At 33.8% G+C, this 20,631-nt stretch overlaps 4 protein-coding genes across 5 annotated transcripts in view; 2 read left to right on the forward strand and 2 right to left on the reverse strand.

Annotated features, from left to right (window-relative positions):
- The first annotated feature begins 933 nt into the window (after positions 1-933).
- LOC123198382 (CDPK-related kinase 1) lies at positions 934-7,303 on the forward strand. 2 transcript variants are annotated; one of them, XM_044613082.1, is made up of 11 exons: positions 934-1,779; positions 2,786-2,916; positions 3,533-3,574; positions 3,669-3,777; positions 4,109-4,187; positions 4,271-4,567; positions 4,796-4,908; positions 5,237-5,344; positions 5,426-5,488; positions 5,592-5,759; positions 6,730-7,303. In XM_044613082.1, exons 1-11 carry the CDS (start codon positions 1,294-1,296, stop codon positions 6,865-6,867), a joined length of 1,734 nt encoding a protein of 577 aa, XP_044469017.1. In that variant the 5' UTR covers positions 934-1,293; the 3' UTR covers positions 6,868-7,303. The 2 variants fall into 2 exon arrangements, with proteins under 2 accessions (XP_044469017.1, XP_044469018.1); XM_044613083.1 differs by having other exon boundaries at positions 1,663-1,779; positions 2,751-2,916.
- A 1,687-nt stretch (positions 7,304-8,990) lies between these two features.
- Positions 8,991-13,827, forward strand: LOC123198383. Its single transcript, XM_044613084.1, has 6 exons — positions 8,991-9,395; positions 9,769-9,861; positions 10,034-10,267; positions 10,991-11,093; positions 12,948-13,177; positions 13,310-13,827. The coding sequence occupies exons 1-6, from the start codon at positions 9,073-9,075 to the stop codon at positions 13,533-13,535; spliced, it is 1,209 nt and encodes a 402-aa protein (XP_044469019.1). The 5' UTR covers positions 8,991-9,072; the 3' UTR covers positions 13,536-13,827.
- A 1,005-nt stretch (positions 13,828-14,832) lies between these two features.
- LOC123198384 (rhomboid-like protein 20) overlaps positions 14,833-20,631 on the reverse strand; it is a 9,053-nt gene continuing 3,254 nt past the window's right edge. Inside the window, exons 5-8 of the mRNA XM_044613086.1 lie at positions 17,567-17,718; positions 17,367-17,468; positions 16,537-16,659; positions 14,833-15,461 (exon numbers count right to left, since the gene is read on the reverse strand). Coding sequence (XP_044469021.1) covers positions 15,294-15,461; positions 16,537-16,659; positions 17,367-17,468; positions 17,567-17,718 — 545 coding nt within the window. The 3' untranslated portion in view covers positions 14,833-15,293. The remainder of the gene's footprint in view (positions 15,462-16,536; positions 16,660-17,366; positions 17,469-17,566; positions 17,719-20,631) is intronic.
- LOC123198385 (rhomboid-like protein 20) lies at positions 17,940-19,833 on the reverse strand. Its single transcript, XM_044613087.1, has 3 exons — positions 19,763-19,833; positions 18,374-18,440; positions 17,940-18,292 (listed from the first exon to the last, which is right to left on the reverse strand). The coding sequence occupies exons 1-3, from the start codon at positions 19,829-19,831 to the stop codon at positions 18,105-18,107; spliced, it is 324 nt and encodes a 107-aa protein (XP_044469022.1). The 5' UTR covers positions 19,832-19,833; the 3' UTR covers positions 17,940-18,104.

The raw sequence follows: 20,631 nt of genomic DNA on the forward strand, positions 1-20,631 counted from the left end.
AAAGAAATTATAGTCAAATCAATTAATTAATATCATACAAAATTATCTTAAAATAATATATTTTATTGTACTTAATAACATTAAAATACCCAAAAATAAAATCAAAAAAAGATTTATAAAGTTATTGCACTTATTATTTGTCTTGAGATAAAGAAGTTTCTAATTAAATTCAAACACTCTTAAATTTAAACTTTGCATGACTTGAGTTGTGACAGTTTCATTTTCCCAAGAAAATTTCTTTATTTTCCCAGAAAATAAACTATGTACATGTGAAAGAAATAAATAATAATTAAAAAAAGACAAAAGCCATTCAAAGCTCACAAAGAGGAAGTCAAATGAGAAATACCCAAACAAAGACAAGAACAGTAGTAGTAGTTTAGTTGATACAATACAATTAGAAGGGAAAAAAAAAAGACACAAATTTAATTTAAAAGTTTTAATTTTTAGTAATTTGATTCGATGAAGACAGACTGGAAGGATCCAAAACACAACCCCACGTCCATTAATTATTACAGAGAAGACAATCAAACAAGCCATTGATTCATTCATCTCCTTCTCTCTTTCTCTCCTTCTCTAATCTGACGAAAGCAAAACCAAAGTGGTAGGTACTGCCGGTGAAGGGTTGAAGGGTGTCTGGTATTTCAGCACCACCATCGCTTAAATAAATAAAATACAGCTTCAAAAAAGCAGAAATAAAGAAAGCATTTGGTTCTTCTTTTCCTTCCTTTTTCCTTTTTCTTCTTTTCTTGTTGCCTCTGCTAAGCATCTTTGCCTCACTTTCTTCTCTTCTTTTCCCTCTCTCTTCCCAACGTCATGTTGTTATTCTGTTCTGTTCTTTCCTTCTTCTTTCAGTAAATTTTCTTGCTTTCTTCTCTTCATTGCATCTCATCTTCTTCTCTTCTCTTGTGTAAGCCTAATTTCTTTTCTTTTCTTTTCTTTTTTTTTTTCTTCTTCTTCTTGTTTATTGATCTTTCTTTCTTTCAATTTGGCATTGTTTCTTGATCAGTAAAGTTGGGCTGCTTTTGTTTTTATTAGTATTATTTTGTGTTTTATTTAATTGATCTTCTAACACATTCACAGTCTTAAATCTTTTCTGGGATTTTGCTGATCAACTGTTTACATATAGTGAAAGAAAAAAAAAATCCTAAATTTTCAGCTCTAGAACAAGCCAAGTTCTCTCTCTTGGATTCAACTTCACTAATATGGTTTAAAAACGCCCCTTTCTTAATCACGATACTGCAAGGCTGAGTCGTTACCATTTTTGAACTCTTATTTTCTTGAGTTTCTGTTAACATGGGACTTTGTCATGGAAAACCCAGTGAACACCCTCACAACAGATCACAACAGGATACAACTCTTCCCTTTGAAAACAATCCTCCAACAAATTCCCGCAACACAAAATCTTCAAACTTTCCATTTTACAGCCCAAGTCCGTTACCAAGTCTCTTCAAGAACTCACCAGCAATTCTGAGTGTTAATTCCACTCCTCTGCGTCTTTTCAAGCGCCCCTTTCCTCCTCCTTCTCCTGCAAAGCATATCCGGGCGTTACTTGCAAGAAGGCACGGGTCTGTGAAGCCTAATGAGGCCTCAATCCCTGAGGGACAGGAGAGTGACATTGGTTTGGACAAGAATTTTGGGTTTTCAAAGCAGTTTTTGGCACATTATGAGCTTGGTGAGGAAGTGGGACGTGGCCATTTTGGATATACTTGCTCCGCTAAGGCCAAGAAGGGGAGCTTGAAAGGCCAGGATGTGGCTGTCAAAGTTATTCCCAAGTCTAAGGTCTTCCATTTTTTCTCTATTGTTTGATTAGTTATTCTGATCTTTGATAATTTGGTTATGTGCTACTAATTTTCAAGATGGAAAACCATTATCATTTTGCACCTTTAATTCATTCAAATGTAGATGTGTTTGTCAATTGAACAATCTAGTTCAGGGATGCTTGATCAAAATACTTGTTCTTTCATCTCAGATGATTTTTATTTATTTATCAGTATAATTTTTTTATTTTCTTTGGTCAAAGTTTACAGAAAATTCTTTTCGTTCTTTTTAAGTGGTTGGATTTTAATTTTTATTATACCTGTTTGATTTTTGGAAGGGTTATAGGGTGCCTTTAAATTAATTTGGATACTATCTTCTTGAGAGGATGTATATTCCGCTTACTTGTACATAATGAACATCTTAAGAGGGTATAGGTGGAATTCAAAAAACAATTTTTTTTTTTAATTTAAAGCCTTTATATCATTATATCTCATCATCAATAATTCTGTAAAGCACTTATAAATCTATATATACTGTGCAATGTTACAGCAATCCAGGACCCAGATGCTCTTTTTAAAGTCAAAACACTGGATTTTTGTTTGTTTAAGATTATATTTGCAAACAATAAAACTATGTGTATTCACTTTGGGTACACAAATGTATGCACATTTATATATGTCATCATATGATTAGCTGATTTTGAATTAATGATAAAATTACATTCAATCACATGAAGACACATATAAATGTATACACAATTGTGTACCCAAAGTGGGTACACATAGTATTGCTCATTTGGAAAACCCTTACTAGGTTTTAACTTTATGTCATAATTTACCTCAACCTAGAGTAAGGGCTTTGTTGTTTTCTCCAGATTACTACCTATTTTCTCACAAGAAGGATCCTTGAAGGAGTTGCTTTCCTTCTAGATCATTTGGGACTAAGTAGAATTACAAGTCTTAGTAAGTAATGTAGTTCCTTTCGTTTGACAGTGGGAGCCAATGAATTTTATGTTAACGTGTGACAGATGACTACTGCAATTGCTGTAGAGGATGTAAGAAGGGAAGTGAAGATATTACAGGCTTTGACGGGGCATAAAAATCTAGTACATTTCTATGATGCTTATGAAGATGATGACAATGTTTATATAATAATGGAGTAAGTTTAAGTTACCTCATCAACTGCTTTATTTAAAGATTAACCTGTTGCATTTGTAATCATAAGTTAATGGTCCATGATTGCAACACTAGGACTTGAACAAATTTCTTGCTTCTTGGCTCCTAACAAAGGATGGAATTTTGTGCATATGCATGCAAATGTTAACTTCTCATACTGGATTTCAATGCACTTGGTCAACCCAATCATCAATGGGATTTGAATGTCCTTTATATGTTGGCTTTTGAGAAATCTTGATGTCAACTCCACTTGTAATACTGAATTTGACTTGACATGGCCTGTCAAATATATAATTCCTTCTATGGAAATGAAGATTGGCCGGCTAAGTGATTTTTGCATGGTCAAAATGCTTGACCTTTGATCTTTTATATATACTAGGATGAACAAGGGTCTTCCAGTGACACTTGCTAACTTATTTGTTTATTTGATACCTCGCTCTTTTATTCTCACCAGATTTTTGTTTCTCCGTGACTAGTGAGAAAGATTGATTGGATGCTTAAACTTTTTTAATTGAATCCAAACAATGTGTTGGAAACTCTTTTCTTTAAGTTGTTGATTCCGTTTGTCACTTAACCTTTTCGCTCTTTCATGTTTCTAGGTTGTGCAAAGGTGGTGAACTACTGGATAGAATACTTTCAAGGTACCCACAGTTGTCCTACTTATCTCTTCATGGTAAATTTCTGGTCTGTTTGCTGACCTTCTAACTGCGGCTTAATTTCTATCTATTTGTCTAGGGGTGGAAAATATTCAGAAGAAGATGCAAAGGTTGTTATGGTTCAGATTTTAAGTGTGGTAGCCTTTTGTCACTTTCAAGGTGTGGTTCACCGTGATCTCAAGCCCGAGGTAATTAACTCATGAAGATTATCAATATATATTATTAGAAATCTGTTACACCTATTGATCAAATGTTACCTTTTCTAACACGTTGAAATCAAAGAAATGAGTCTAGCATAATTATGAAAACCAAAGTGAACAAAACTAGCACCAGTCATCACACGAAGGATTGTTATTTAAGCTTAGAAACTGATCAATTACTAGAATCAACAACTGAATGTTGTTTGTGGTTTACAGTTCTGATTTTCACTTTCCTTCTCACAGATTATCCCAGCTTACATGTATTTACTACATCGTGACATACACACATTTTCTGATGGTTTTTTTTTTTATGTTTCAGAATTTTCTTTTTACTTCTAAAGATGAAAAATCACCTCTGAAGGCCATTGATTTTGGACTCTCTGATTATGTAAAGCCAGGTCAGAACCACTACTGAGATTTCCCCGGCTAGTTTATGTTGAAAGTGTAGTTTGGGGGGTTTGACAGTTGAAATCTTTTACAGATGAGAGGCTGAATGACATCGTAGGAAGTGCATATTATGTAGCTCCTGAGGTACTGCATAGATCGTATGGGACTGAAGCTGACATGTGGAGCATTGGTGTCATTGCTTATATTCTTCTGTGTGGAAGTCGGCCTTTTTGGGCTCGGACAGAGTCTGGCATTTTCCGAGCTGTCCTTAAAGCAGATCCAAGCTTTGATGAAGCCCCTTGGCCTTCTTTATCCCCAGAGGCAATTGATTTCGTGAAGGGATTGTTAAACAAGGACTACCGGAAAAGACTTACAGCTGCACAAGCTCTGAGTAAGTCACTCCATAAGCAGTTATGTTGCTTATTTATGCCACTTGTGAAAATTTTCTTTTAGAATTGGCGCCTTTAGTTTCATCTTTTCTGGTTCAAATTTGGCTTGTGAAACTATGCCATTGTTGGGAGACTAGGGAGCTACCCCTTATTCTATCTCTTCCATATATTGAATCCCTATAACTATTCATAGTTTTGTTTACTGAAAAGTTGTTCTGGAATGTGCTCAGGTCATCCATGGCTGGCCAATTATCATGATGTGAAGATACCATCAGATATGATAGTATATAAGCTTGTAAAAACTTACATAGCTTCTTCTTCATTACGAAAAGAAGCATTACGGGTTAGTTGGATTAATTTTCATGTCATAATGGTTTTCTTTTTTTGATCTCTTAAATTCAATTTCTAAGATCTCTGTTATACCTGACTACTGTTTGGTTATCCTGATCTTTTTATTAGTGCCTAATTTGTTGTTTTTCATAATTTATGTTAATGTGTCATTCTTGTAAATTCAATTTTTAGACAATAGGAATTAGATGGTCACACACAAAATGAAAATTCAGGGAGTGAACAAAATTCTTGTCAATTACATTGTTGGAGAGTTGAGTGGAAATTGCCGCTACATTTTCTGAATATCTTCCTTGACATAAACTCTGATGCTACGCTGGCAGGCTCTTGCAAAGACATTAACAGTGGCTCAACTAGCTTATCTTCGGGAACAATTTACGTTGTTGGGCCCAAACAAAAGTGGATTTATTTCTATGCAAAACTATAAGATGGTCAACTCTTTTTCTTGATTTTTGTCTTTTAAAATCTTCTAGAGTTTTTAAAAATGATCTAAGAAGTTTAAGATTTAGCAGGCTGTGACAAAGAACTCCACCGATGCCATGAAAGACGCACGGGTTCTTGACTACGCCAGCATGGTAAATTCTCACAATGATCATTTGGTTATATTCAAATGGATATTCTTGCAAGACAGTTAAAATAGTAATAAAATGGCTGATTATCAAATCTTGTATACTGCAGATCGGTTCCCTTCAATATAGAAAACTGGATTTTGAAGAATTTTGTGCTGCTGCCATTAGTGTGCATCAGCTGGAAGGAATGGAGACTTGGGAGCAACATGCTAGGCAGGCCTATGACTTGTTCGAGAAGGATGGCAACAGACCAATCATGATAGAGGAACTTGCATCAGTATGTTCTCCCTCTCTCTGTCTGTTTATACAGAACTTACTGTATTATAAAAATTAATCTAAAATTCCACGAATAATCTAACTAAAGTTAATTTGAGTAGCAAAAAAATAATAAAAAAATTATAATGAATGATCAACCCAAGTTATATATGTTGGTACATTGTTCACTTTATGTTGTGATGGATAAACCTATCTTTCTTTTGTGCCTGTATATTTCTACTTTAAACCAATCTAATCCCAAAGTGAAGATCGTTAAACACAAATATAGAATAATTTAATGCAGTCATGAGGCTGATTTACTGCTGTATAGACCTGAAAGACAAATGCACCCAGCCTAAAGGCGTGCTTATCAACTTAAGGGCATATTTGTTCTGCTGATTGGACAACACAACCAGGTTTGTATTATCTGATTTTAGGCATGTGTTTGGTGCACTTTCATCCAGGACCTGGATTGGACTGAAAAAGTTAAAAAAAGTAGTGTTGGAGAAAATGCCCTAAATAGACCATGTGTAGGAGCATGATTTGAAGGATCAAATGCGTAAAACCATTTGTTCTGATACATAAATTTACTCGTTTGTGCTTTCATATTCTGCCCCTACATTATGGATCATGCATCCAGTTCGAAGAAATTTATCAGGCTCAGGAAAGAGTTCGAACCCGGCTATTTGTTATTTTGACTTTCAAATCCTGCTGCTAGGCTATGGATTATACAAGAAGTTGGAGAAACTAAATCAGTCCATTACAATGTGCGAAAAGTAACATAAAGATATAGCACATAAATGAATGTGCTGCAGAATTAGTTGATCACAAAAATGGTCTCCAATTCTTGGAGGAACTACTGGTCAAGATATTTACGCCCTTAAGTATTTCTTTTCCTTGTGCGATTCATGTACAAATTTTCAGTCAAATCCCTTTCTGTATCCTCCAAATGGAATGTGATATTGATTCAAGTAATTTGCTTTTCTTACCAGGAGCTTGGACTTGGACCATCAGTACCTGTTCATGTTGTTCTCCAAGATTGGATCAGGCACTCCGATGGAAAGCTTAGTTTCTTGGGATTTGTTCGACTCCTACATGGCGTTTCATCCCGCACATTTCAGAAGGCTTGAATATCGCTGACTCAGTTTTCATCTTTATACCTCTGCTTCTGCAAAAATGTCTCGTGGGGACAAAATGCATATGCATAACTTGGGAGCTACCAACAAAGTAGCTAGTTCTGTGCTCATCTTAAGTTGCAGAAGGGGCCAAGGCCTATCATTATGAAGCTGTTCAAGGCATGTCATCACTATCATCTCAAATTCTTCTTCTTTTCCCCCCATCTTTATATAAGGTTTTACATTTCAATGATTTAGTTATAAGATTTGTGTCATTGGAAGTAGAAGATTGTACAGATAAGAAAGGTAGAATTGGCATAAATGTATGTAGTGTTAGCAAAGAGCTTGAAACATAAGTGAGCCTTTTCTTTTCCACTTTTGGTTGATTTGGGGTTTATCCCTAGTGTACCCCTTGCTATTCTCATTCTCATAATAAATCTCATTCTTGTGATTTTCTTTCTCACATCAATTGATAGGACAATTTAGTAATTTGCTATTTATATGCTTTATATAATATAACCATAACTAGAGGTAATTTATTCTTCATTACATAATTGAAATTAAAATATTTGTATGAAATGCGGATGATTTTTCTTATTTAATTTAATTAATTGTTAATCTCAACCATTTACCATTAAATAGCAGCTATATCAAATGAGACAAATATTTTAATTTCATTACTTTGAATTATTATTAGATAAAGCATAACTAGACGAAATTATGCAGGGCCCATCCACTGACATGGCAAGATCTAAATTATGAATAAAATAAAATGTCAAAAGCATGACGCCTCGATTTTGTTATAATACAAAATACCTTTAAAGTAATATTTAATTTGGATAATATTTTATTATTAAAACAGGTAAATTATCTTACTAATAAATTATTTTAGTTAAATATTCTTGAATATAATTATTTTTAAATATTTTTTATATTATTTGTTATATTAATTAAAAAAAATTTATTTTTGTCTAAAAAAATTAATAATATAATTATAATAAAATCAAGATTACCTTGATAATTTTTTAATATCTAAAGTGAAGGTGGTAATCATATTACCACTTATATTATCTGTCATGTTAGTATTAATAATAGAAAATTATTTTAATATTTTATTACTGACAAATCAAATAAGATAATAAAAGATAGATTTTCAAGATAATATTTAAATCTTTGAACCAAACGACCTCTAAGATTGTTGAAATAACAGAAGTTAACCATTAGAATATACAAAAGTTTACTTGGTAGTTCATGTCATTCGGATTGTATTCAAATCATATCAATTCAGATTTGATATCAAAGACCCTTAATCTTAACCCAATTTGAATTTGAATAGTATTAAAAAATTTCAATCCTAATCTATTTTGAACTATGTATGGATTATCATGAGATAACCTAAATTAAACTGAAATTGTTTCTCGTTTTCACTTTCCTAATTGTTTTTAGCATTTTAATTTATTCATCAAATTATTTTAATTTACTATTAATAAAACACACAATATAACATTTATCATATTTACAAATAGTTTAATAAATTACATACTAAGATTTCTAAAACATTTTAATAATTTTAATAACTAAATCATATTCCCATTATCGAAAAATAAAATCTATTTTTAAATAAAAATTAAAACAATTACAATAACATAGAGATACAATTATGTGTAATATGTAAGAGATTCAATTGTTATTGATATTTCTCTTTTAATATTTCTTTAATTTGCCCATAATAAAATCTATAACAATAACATTTTTCTAAATATTAGATTAATTCGAATAATTTTTGTATTAACTCTAATACGACTTGATTTAATTTTAAGTTGTATTTGGTTGACTCGAATTAAATTTTATAAAAAAAAAAACTTAACCTTAATCCAGTTTTTTTCTTATCATATATTGTTAGCTCTATATATATAATAGATGGTCATAAATCAATATATATTTATCTTGTCTTTTTTTATAGTTTATTTTTCATATTTAAAATTTAACCGAAATAAAAAGGAATCTAATATTTTTTTCAAAATTTTAGGGGATATTGTTCTTTAACAAAATTTCAGGGGAATTTTGGTGATTTATGCCAAAGCCCCAAACTCGAATCGGTAATCAACCAAAAAAAAGGCAAAGCATCAGTCTTCTTCTTCTTCTTCTTCTTCTTCTTCTTCTTAGTACAAGTATTAGTCTAGTGGTTTCATTTGCTTCTACCATCTTCGTTTAACTCCAATGGCGACGACTACCAAAACCCTGAAGCTGAAGCCAAAACCCAGATCTCCAATTTTGATTCTCTTCGTCTTCTTCTCTCTCATTGCATTTCTTTGCATGTTCTCATCTCTTCTCTCAACAAATGGCTTCTCCTTCTCTTCCTCATTTTCCTTCAGAAATTTAAAAAGACCGAGGAACAAGAGAGAGCACACTCTCCAAGAAAAGTACTTGTATTGGGGTAATAGAATTGACTGCCCTGGTAAAATCTGTGAACCTTGTGCCGGCCTTGGTCATCAAGAATCTAGCCTTAGGTGTGCCCTTGAAGAAGCCTTGTTTTTGAAAAGGTATTAATTTAAGCTTTTTTATTGAAAACCTTTTGAGCTTGTGGGATTTATATATTGAATTGTTCGTTTTCTTGTGGAATTGAGCCCCGAAAGTTTGAAAGATTAGGCGAATTTGAGTTGCAGATTAGTTTTTGTGAAGAAAGTTAGGAATTTGAATGCTGGAATCTCAAAAGCTTTTAATTGAGATCTTAGCAGTGTCTTCTCATGTGATTATGAGCAAATGAAGTTTAAGCTAGATTTTTTACCGGATGTTTAGTGGCAGCAGTTTCATTTAGCATCTTTGTTACTCTGCAATGAACAGTGGATTGGTTCTTTTTCTCTCTCTTATGTATTTGTATCTGTTTAGTGTTTCAATCCTGTTAGTTTTCTGCAGAACTTTGGTCATGCCTTCTAGGATCTGTATCAATCCGATGCACAATGCAAAAGGCATCCTTCATCAGTCTAACAATAAAAGTTCAGAGGAAAGGTAATTTATTGAAGATTCCCCCCCTAAAGTTTCCAGAATCAGGTGCTTTGTTTTGTAAAAGGAATCGCTTTCACCTGTTTCTTCCTTAGTTCATTAATACTAATAACATTATTTTCAGTTGACAAAATAGAACAATTGAATAATCTGAACTTGCTTCATTTTCATATGGTAGGTGGGCAGATGAATCTTGTGCTATTGAATCTTTGTACGATGTGGATCTTATATCTGAAACTGCACCAGTCATTCTAGACAACTCAAAAATGTGGTATCAGGTGCTAATGACAAGTATGAAGTTGGGAGTTAGAGGGGTTGCGCATGTGGAAGGTGTTAGTCGGGCTGATCTCAGAGATGATACTCGCTACTCAAAGCTCTTGCTCATTAATCGAACTGCTAACCGCCTGTCATGGTAATTTGATATATTTATTATGCTGGCTTTCAGTTATCACCTTTTGTAAGACTCAGAATCTTTTAGTTGGTTGACCTCAGTATTATTAAGTAACAGAGTTTAATGATAAACCATGCTGCTGTCTTTCATTGTAGGTCACTCAGAATATTCTGGGAACTTAAGTTATTTTATTTAAAAGAAATATTTCTTATATTGGACATACATTGTGAATATACGAATTTGCCTTGTTTAGGTGTCCTTAATGAAACTATCAAGTGTTTGATCAATTTGGAGAAAGTTACAGCCATACTATTATGAATTGTTTCTTGTTAAACCTTTTTGTCTGTTGTTTTAAGAACTTAATTGTGACATGTTGTTCCCTTATTTATCCTTATATTTGAGTTTAATCAAACGTTTGGCCTCAATAATGCCTGAGTTAGTTCAGTTGACTCTCTGGTTGAATGGATCATTTATCTAAATTCATGTTTGTCTATTCCATCTAAATTCATGGATCATTTATCTAAATTCGTGTTTGTCTTTTCCATCTGAAATAATGTTAAAAGACATTGTTCCTCTTTTGTAGTCATTTCTTGTTGCAAAATATAAGTTGTTGTTATTCTTTATTAATGAGTAAAGATTTTGAATGCCTTTGCTTGTAGCAAAATGCAAGTTGTTGCTTTTCTTATCTATGAGTTAAAAATTTGTATCAAGCAAGTTTTGCACACTAATATTGTTGTCATTTAGGTTTATGGAATGCAAGGATCGAAAAAACCATAGTGCTATATTGCTGCCACATTCATTTCTTCCATCAATGGCTGCAGAAAAATTGAGGGATGCAGCTGAACAGGTTTGTTGTATATAATGCCGTCAATTTTTTTTTTTAATGAAAAAGGTTTGAGGAAAAGGATGTTCTTGATTATCTGTGCTAGTGAGATAACATACAACTGGACTAATGCTTGTGTTCGTCCATGCTATGCTGATGTGACATTTAAATTAATAAGTAATTTATGTGGCTGTGACAAATTCTTGGGTAACATCTGCTGAGGAACTTCAATACCGTCTTCATAGATTGGGAGGGTGACAAGCTTGGTTTTGAATCATCCTTATGTAGAGTTTACATTGAACCAACTCAAATATAGAAATTTATATGGCTATACTTCTTTCATAGATTGCGATGGTGATAAAGTCGGGTTCAAGTCATCCTTATTTGGAGCTCACATTAACTGAATCTAACATAGAAATTCATATGACCACCTGTCAGCCAAGAATGTCTTGTTAAGAAATAATTGTAAGATCTTGCCCCTTTACTGGATTGGTGACTCATAAAGAAGGATATGATTAGTGGCCTTTATGGGTAGCTCTTGTTGGTTGTAAAATATGAGAATCATAGCAGAGTGTCTTAGAAAATAAATGGACCTTTAAGTTTCTAATGAAGCCAGAAGATGCCAATTGGTTATACTTGAAAGAGTTTATTTATCTTGAAAAGAGAAAAAAGAAAGTAATTAATGACAAATTATAAACTTCATTACTTACTGAAGATATAATTTGTGATATAGTGGAGTAGATTTAGCCTGTCAGATTTGAAATACTTGTGTAAAGCAACATTGGCTATTAGTTTGAAATTTTGAATGACTATGTAATGTCAATGGCTAAGGCCCCTCTCAGCCATGTTTATCATAAAGGGGGAAATTGTTGACTCTATCAAGCAAAACTTCTATGGAATACAGAACATCTCTCTATAAGGATCAGAGATCATAAACATAGATTTGCATATTTTTTGATGTGCAAGATCCTCTACATAGGTAAGCACAGAGCATACTTCTCTTATTATGTAATGGATAGATGCTCTAAATTATGCAAGGCAAACATTTCCACAAGAAGTTCCCCTTGTGAATAGATTTTGAAGAACTTTTTAAGAAAACACAAATTTTTTTATTTTTCTTGATTACTTCTGGATTGATTACAAAGGAAGAGGAGCGGCCTCTTTTACAAAGAGGGCTCAGGCAAAATGAAAAACTATTACATGCGTGATGGACAAAGTGGACCACACGTTATTACAAATCGGCATACAAGAGCAAGTTAAATTGATTGAACACTTGTGGTGGAATAGTGAGGACTCAATGTGATGAGTGTCAGCAGAGTCCTCTTAGAGAGAGAACTTAGTAAAGATAGAGTCTGCCAAATCTGGGTCATCTTTGGGATGTGGCCTAAAGTGAGCACAAGGGTTCTGTAGATGTTGGTTGAAGAGAGTATCATCCATGTTGTATATATTTGTCAAGATGCATGTATAGTTTTCATTTTTATTGCTTTTAAACCATTAGATTAGTTATATGGTATTCCTCTTGGTTAATATTCAGGAGAAGAAAGTGGACGGCTAGGGCCAAAGCCGTAAAAATCTGGTAGATATATTTACCACCTCCTTATCTTTTATCAGCTCAATTATTTGGGATAAGAGCTGTCATATCTAAACATACTTTTACATCACTGTTTTCCTGTTGGCCAAGGGACATGACACTGATTAAAGTTTGATGGATTTGAAAACCATATCATATATATGTATTTAGACTGGTAGTGTTGTTTGCAAATTGTAGCGGACCATAATTCTCCTTGCTTCAGCTTCTAATAATTATAGCATTTAGAAACTCTTAAAATTCATTCCATTTTACAGTTTTCTAGGCGCTGACAAGTTTCATGTCTATAGATAAAGGCACTCCTTGGTGATTATGATGCCATGCATGTACGTAGAGGTGATATACTAAAAACCAGGAAGGACAAGAATGGGGTTGAAAGGACCCTGCATCCTCATCTGGACAGGGATACACGCCCAGAGTTTATCCTCTGCAGGATTAAAGAATGGGTTCCACCTGGGCGGACTCTTTTTATTGCTTCAAATGAGAGAACACCTGGATTCTTTTCACCACTCTCTGTCAGGTAAATACTTGGTACATAAGGTCTCTAGGAGTCCAATATGAGAATAATGCTCGAAAGTAACATAAAAAATTTGATAAAAACTTTCATGTTGTGGCTAAGTTGAGATTGACTTTTGGTGACTGATACTTGCAGATACAAATTAGCATATTCATCTAACTTCAGCCAGATCCTAGATCCCGTGATTGAGAATAACTACCAGTTATTCATGGTTGAGAGGCTTGTCTTGGCTGGAGCCAAAACATACATTAAAACATACAAGGAAGATGATATCGATCTCAGCCTCACTGATGATCCAAAGAAGAACACGAAGAATTGGCAAATACCTGTCTATACCCTGGATAGAGATCAGGAGTGCTGATATAACACTTACCTGAGTTCCCTTTATGATTCAGCTGACTACTTTTCCACTGATTACAGGCTCTCAGATGTATGACCGTACTTCCAAGCCAAGATATGCGCATACAGTGTGTTATTGAAATATTGTAGCTTGATGAAAGAATCAAGATTGTGAGTGAAAAAGAGAACCTCACTGATTGGCTCTGTAAATTGTGGTAAATTGCAGTGATAAAGTGTTATACGGGATTGTATGTGTTGTTCAATCACATTCTTTTAAAATTACTGAGAAATTGAAATCAAATTTTTTGTGTACAGCTCTTGGGCAGTTGCAGTTAACAGCAATTTTTTCAATGGATGATTATGATTCATTATTACAAGTTAAATTTTATCTTTTCTGGGTATTTGAGTAGAAGGAACTTCGTTTAAGATCATTTTAAATGATCTCCAACCAATTCGAAGATGCACAATCTAGACATAAGAAGGCCATTAGCTAATTTAGTTTGAGTTGTGTGTAAATTGAAACAAACCTAAAAACAACACAAAGGCCACAACCGGAAGTAGCTAAATCTGTTGTGTTTTTGTGGTGAAAATTCATCAATTTGTTTTTACTTAGAAATGGAGATAGCCAACTTTAAACCCTTTTGAGCTCTTTCTCCGCATGAACTTCTGTGATTTATCCTCCAAATTAAGTCAGTATGAGCTGCACTTCTGCCCCTGGTGTTGTGCAGTATCCTTTATCTTTATAAAAGGAAGAATAATTTGATAAGTCATCATTGAAATTATTCATATAGTAATAATTAATTCTTCAAAAAGAAAAAGCCAATCTAATTAGAAATGTACCAAAGGTATGGCTGTAAATCAAAGAAAAATATGTGAAGGTTCCATCAGGCAACTGTCATGTGACAACAATGGAGGAAGAACTTCTCAGTCAAACTGACACGTCGAAAGCTAAGCTCTATTCCCATGAACAGCATATTTCCCAACTGTCATGTGTGTCATGCCTTTGATTAAACTTATTTTAGGACAATGGTATTTTGAGTCCATAGATAAAAGAATGGCTAGATAAAAGGCATATAAATTATGGGTCAAAATTCGAAGTTCTACTTTTGTTATGTTTTGGATGTTCAACTTCTTTTCTTACAGGCTTCCTCAGTGATTAACTTCAGATTTTCCCCTTGAGATGAATTACTCTTCATTAATCAGACAAATGCCTAAAGCTTTCCCTCATATTGAAGTTGAACTGTCTCATTTGCTTTTTGCACATAACAGCATTCCCAGCAATTGACACAATCATTAATGGTAAATTCCAACAATGAATATGCACGAAAGAAGAATCAATTGAAATTTAACCCAAAAGGCAGGCATGGTTGAATGTAAGAATAACCCAATTCAAGAATAAGGATAAGCAAATTTACAACCTTAACAACATCTAAAAGGAATCACACGGCCAAATCACCAGAATGCATGAAACAAAAGTGTCTGATCAATAAGGCAATGCAAGTTTCCCAATATGTGGTAAATAATTCTACAGGCTCCTAAATATTGGTTTGTAAATAGTGATATGTTAATGATTAAAGCTACAGATCTAGACAGCGTCGACAAGAAAAGAAAATGGAAACCCTAAATAGTAAATGAGTGCCATGATGTATTCCTGGAGCATATCAGTTGGGTCAACATAACGGGCATTTCTTTTTACCCACCACATCTTGGCATCAATGTGATTCTGCTAGGGATTCCAGAAGTCCAGGTTCAAAGTTCTCAACAACTCTTTTTTTCAGAATTAGTGAGATTGTGCTTCAAGAAGGATGTTTGTAGCTGCATTTATATCATTTCTTGCCTGCACAAGGGCCTGTCTGGCAGAGTTTTGGTCAAATCCCATAGAAACAAGTATAGCAATGGAGTCTTCAGGCGGCTCAATGATGGAAGGCGCTGGAGAAGGGTAACTTCTCTGAAATCAAAGTAAACATAAGTTGTTCAGGAATGCTGATAAGTGCAAATGAAGTGAAAGTCAAATATGATTTACATCAAGATCCCAAACTGCTTGAGCATAAGATTATTTATAAATCACAGTCAAGCTAAAATCAAATTAGTTTCATCATAAAGAGAAGTTGATATTAACCATTAAAGTATCTGTCATAGAGAAAAGCCAATAAAAGTACATAATAGAAGTCTACTACAACTCATTTAACTTTTAATCTACATGGAAAAACTTATATCAAAGCTGCTTTCCTTCATTTGCAGCAATTGAGATCAATCAAAGGTATTTCCTGATTATATAATTACAATTTCATCTTGCTTTGAGCCAAACTAAAAGGTTGAGAAATTACAGCAACGACAAATAATGATAAAAACAAACTAAGCCTAATGAACAAAATTATAGCTTATTGGAGTATATAGACGAAAGTACATTATCAAATTTAGGCAGGGTCTCCATTGTAAATGACCAAAACATGATGGGCCACTCTGTAATTTACTGTTTTGTATATAAAGCGCCTAAATATTTGTATGATTTAGGGCTTTCATTCATTTTCAGTAAAAACGCCTTTTCTCTCTCTTAGAACTCGCACTCTTCTCTCATCTCCCTTTGTTTTGTTTTGCAATTAGAGTTCTTTTTTCTGTTTTCCTAGCTCAAATTCATGTCTCTGTCTCAAATCCGTTCATAGCTCAACCCTTTCAACATGACATACAGATAGGTAATTGTGTCAAAAATAAAACTACAGACATCTACAACATAAAAAAAATGCAATATATAACCAAAAATTGAACTAAATATATCCTTCAAAACAAAGGCATCAAATGAATTGGGAGCAGGAACATTGCCAGTAGAGACTTTATCCACCCCACAGGAGGGTGAGGAGAGAATAGGATATTAAGTATTAGGGCAACAGGGTTCAAATCTCATGCATCATGAAAATGAATCCATAAAACATGAATCATGCCCACATGGTTTGGTTAGTTAATACTACTATAGTTAACAAGTAAAACAAGTTAGCAGCTGGTAAAAACACAGCCAAGGTACTTGCCTCCACTTGGTGCCCTGTGTAGGATGGCACACTTCCTACAACATTTCTACTAGGTGCTGCAGGCGAACTCCCAACAGATGGCCAAGAAAGCCGTGAAAAGAATGAAGCAACAAACTCAGGGAACTGTCACAAGAATAAACAGTGAAATCAAGAACAATGCATTCTAATCTTTATGACAACATATGCAAATAAAAGAAATACTGCCAATAATTTGAATTTTATACAGTTTTGAATAAGACTTCCTGACATCATATGCATATCTCAGCTGCAGTACTTCACTCCAAGAAGACATTGTAAAATAATTTATAATGCCACCTAATAAGTGCCACGGATGCTCTCAGAAGATTTAAAACAATCTGAGGCAACTTATATTACCGTCATCTATGACTTTCAATCAGAAACGGAACTACCGACTAAAAGGGTGGCACCCATCATTATGCCTGAAATCCTACAGAAGTCATCGACTCCAAATATGCAAGTCTTCAAGGATGCCTCCAAATATGCCACACTTCCACACCCAGACCAGACTAGTCCATTGCTATTCATTGCAAAATCCATAGATCAATTTTATAATTAATTCCTTTCTCTTTTCTTCTTAATAAAGGAAAAAAATCACATTTAAGTTGATTTTATTTCTTATCTGTTTCATTTCCATACAGCATTCAATGTAATAACTCCAATGAAGCTCATAATTGTATGAAAAAGAATCTGCTTAAATGCTTGAACAGAGTACAAGCTATTGTCTACATTTGTAGTCTCAGAAAGTTATTTCAGTCCCAACATTATAATGAATTATTACCTTTGCATTGTTTTTATAGGAAAAAAATTACCTTTGCCTTGCGGATGCATAAGAAATTTAGACGGTACAAGGAACCAGCGAGAATCCCACATAATCCTGGCAACAGAGATCTTTTCCATGATGATAAAAGAAGCTGCCAGACAGAATGCAATGTTAGACCCTAGATCTCTACGGTAAGAGGGGGAAGGAGGGCAGACATGGCAAAAGGTAATGAATTACACCCACACTAACCTGGAGACCAGCTAGATATATGAAAGACTTATCAGAAAAGCGAACTCCAAATACATGGAACCTTGTCGAAACTGGAATGTCAAAGAAAAAGGGTACAAACGAAGCAAATATAAGACCATATGGTCCAGATGTCAGTAGGTTTGTAGCAGGATCTGCAAGAGGAGAAAGATGTAAATGAATCAATTTCTCCACCATTTCGCATTGTAGACAAGTAGGCAGAAAGATAGAGAAGTAATAAACAAAAAGAACAGCCGCATTTATAGTTTATCCTTTAAGCCCATGATCAGATAGGAGTAAAATCTAGCATGCACAAGCCAGAAAATAAAGAAAGAAAAGAAGAGAAACAGGAGAACAGGAGAATGAAGCAATTAAGTTAATGTCTTGGGTTAAAAACCATCTCCATAACGTGATAATCTCATGTTAGAGACCCCACTTCCGCTAGGATTTTTCCCAAGGAGCTCGTGAGTGCAAAAAAATTATGTCATTCCAAGCCTGAGATTGAAAGAATAAGTGTATAACTTCCCTTTCAGATCACTTGTCAGACAACAAATCTTTTAGAAGGGCTCTTAATGTTCGGGATGTGCGTCATAGTTTCTTGAACCAATAAGAATTGGTTAACTTTGGCAAAAATATGAAATTTGTTAACACAATTTGCCAAAGGCCATTCCCAAATGCGAAAGAGTAAACCAAAAATAAAGGACAATAAAACCACAACACGGCTGTCATCTACACAATGCAAAGAGCTGAATCAAATACTTAAAAATTAGAAACTAGAGGAGCATATAAGGATTACAAAAGAGTACACACCTTTTAGAAGTGCTAGTGCAAGGACCTCAAAGAGTAATGAAACCATTATGGAGAACAAGATGAAGACCTGCATGCATGAAGCATATTCTATATTTATGAAAGAAAAACAGATTCCAAAGAAAAAGAAACTCAAAACAACTAGAAAAAACATTGTTTTCTATCTTGTGTTACAATCATTGATGGAGAGGATACTCAAGGTAAACTATATAGTAACTAATCAAACCATAGAAACCCAATTACCCTATATGGGATTCTACCACAACTTCATAAAAGCCTAATGAAAGTACAGAAACAGAATATTTATGGAAATAAATGAGCATGACAACTATTAAAGAAGACATGAAAGTACAATTAAACCAACCAAAGGAAAAAAAAAAAACAATTAACCATATCTGTGACGTTAACACAAACTCCTAGAGCTAATTTTGGAGATGACATAGCCATGTTGGAAAAAGAAAGTATTTTATAACACCCAACACAAATAATCACATAATACCTGTCAAGATTTCATATTCCATGAAAATATTAACAACAAAGCAGAACCAAAATCAGCAGAATGATTGACAAATGTGAATAATGGCTATAGGAAGCTGGACAGTTGAACTACTCAAAACATCAAAAATCACCTTCACAAGCTGCTGAATCCTAAAATCACCTCTCAAAGTGATGCACTCAATCAAAGAAAATTATACGAAGTAACTGAACTATCACACCATGTAAAACAATTAACATGATAAAAAAACATATCAGTTGTACACACATTGGAACCTCTTTAAATACTTTGATCCATTTCAAACAATTTACTTTTTTCACTAGGCACATTTCTACCACTAAAAAAATAAGCTCTCCAATATCTGGCCAGTCAAATAAAAAGAACCAAGCCAAATTCTTCTTCATTTCAAGAACAGTTTGTCCTAGTAAACAGTAAAAGTCAGCAGCTCCTTTGCAGACATTCCCAAGTTAATTAATGTTTGCTTGAAACTAAACTTTTCACTTGATAATTTTCTGTTTTCTTTCAACCTTTCAACACTACAATCAGTATTCTTCTGATTATACAGCATACAAGCAGAACCTATATTATTAAGCCCAACTACTCAATAATTAGATATACTTCCCTCTATTATAATTATATAATATGAAAAATAAGTTAATCGTCCCCACTGGATGCACAAGATAGCAGTGATTACTTTCTAGAATACACAGTAAACTAAGATATGATGGGGAATTGTGTCAGCTTGCTAATCTGAATAGGCTGGGTCTCTTGTGGATGCACAAGAACTCCTGGGTCAAAATTTTATTCAGACTGGGTTCTGTCATCAGAGATGTTGGGTAGGAAATAAAAAATATGATACATAAATCACGAGTGGTTTAAAAAGGATGATCACTCACTGAGTACTTATTAGAACCTATCTGTCTCTCAAACACCCTGAAGTAGTACAGCAAATACAGCCCAAACATCAGTTCTGTGTGCAGATGAAAAGGCAAAGCCAGACACTATCAAACTTCCATAGGCGAAAATTCTTGAAATGTCCTGCCATTAAATATAATAGAACTGATTAGAAAAATCTCATAGAGAATGAGTAGGTAAAAACATAGAATTGCAGTAAGGCACTATAACTGAAGTAGGGGAAGTTACTAAATGGTTTTCCCCAAAATAAATACCAAAAAACTGATTGTCTAAAGGACATCTAAAGTTTACTATTTTGTGCTATATCAATTAAGATAATATTCACATCACAGTTTATGGTAGTGTGAAAATCCAAATTTCATGTAAGTTCTCTCACACCATTGTTATGATACTATCCATGACAATGCTTGATTCATGCATATTCGAGAAACTATCTAATTAAAAAAATTTCAACCTCTTTCCGTCAAAAGAAATATTTTAGAACTCCATTTATGTCTAAAATCCTAAATCCTTGCCTTCAAATATCTATATTTCCCCTGATTTCAAAACTATCAATCCCACATCGAAATTTAACTTCCGAAGAACATCCATGGAAAAATATTTCTACAGAGCTAAAACAAAACCCTAGATCAACATAACTGATAAAAAAAAACACGATTTTGATCATAATTCAAGCCATCAATTTCCAATTTAAAAAAACAGTTTCAAATTGAACATAAAAAAAATTAACAACAAATCAGCTAAAAAAGAGGCACCAAACAAACAGAGGTACCTCATACGACAAACCAAGCTTGTTAAAACGGCTTGGATCCAAAGAAAAACGGTGAAAATCGCACTAGCGATGACAAAT

Source organism: Mangifera indica, chromosome 15 (assembly GCF_011075055.1).
Source record: "Mangifera indica cultivar Alphonso chromosome 15, CATAS_Mindica_2.1, whole genome shotgun sequence".
Classification (NCBI taxonomy): domain Eukaryota; kingdom Viridiplantae; phylum Streptophyta; class Magnoliopsida; order Sapindales; family Anacardiaceae; genus Mangifera; species Mangifera indica.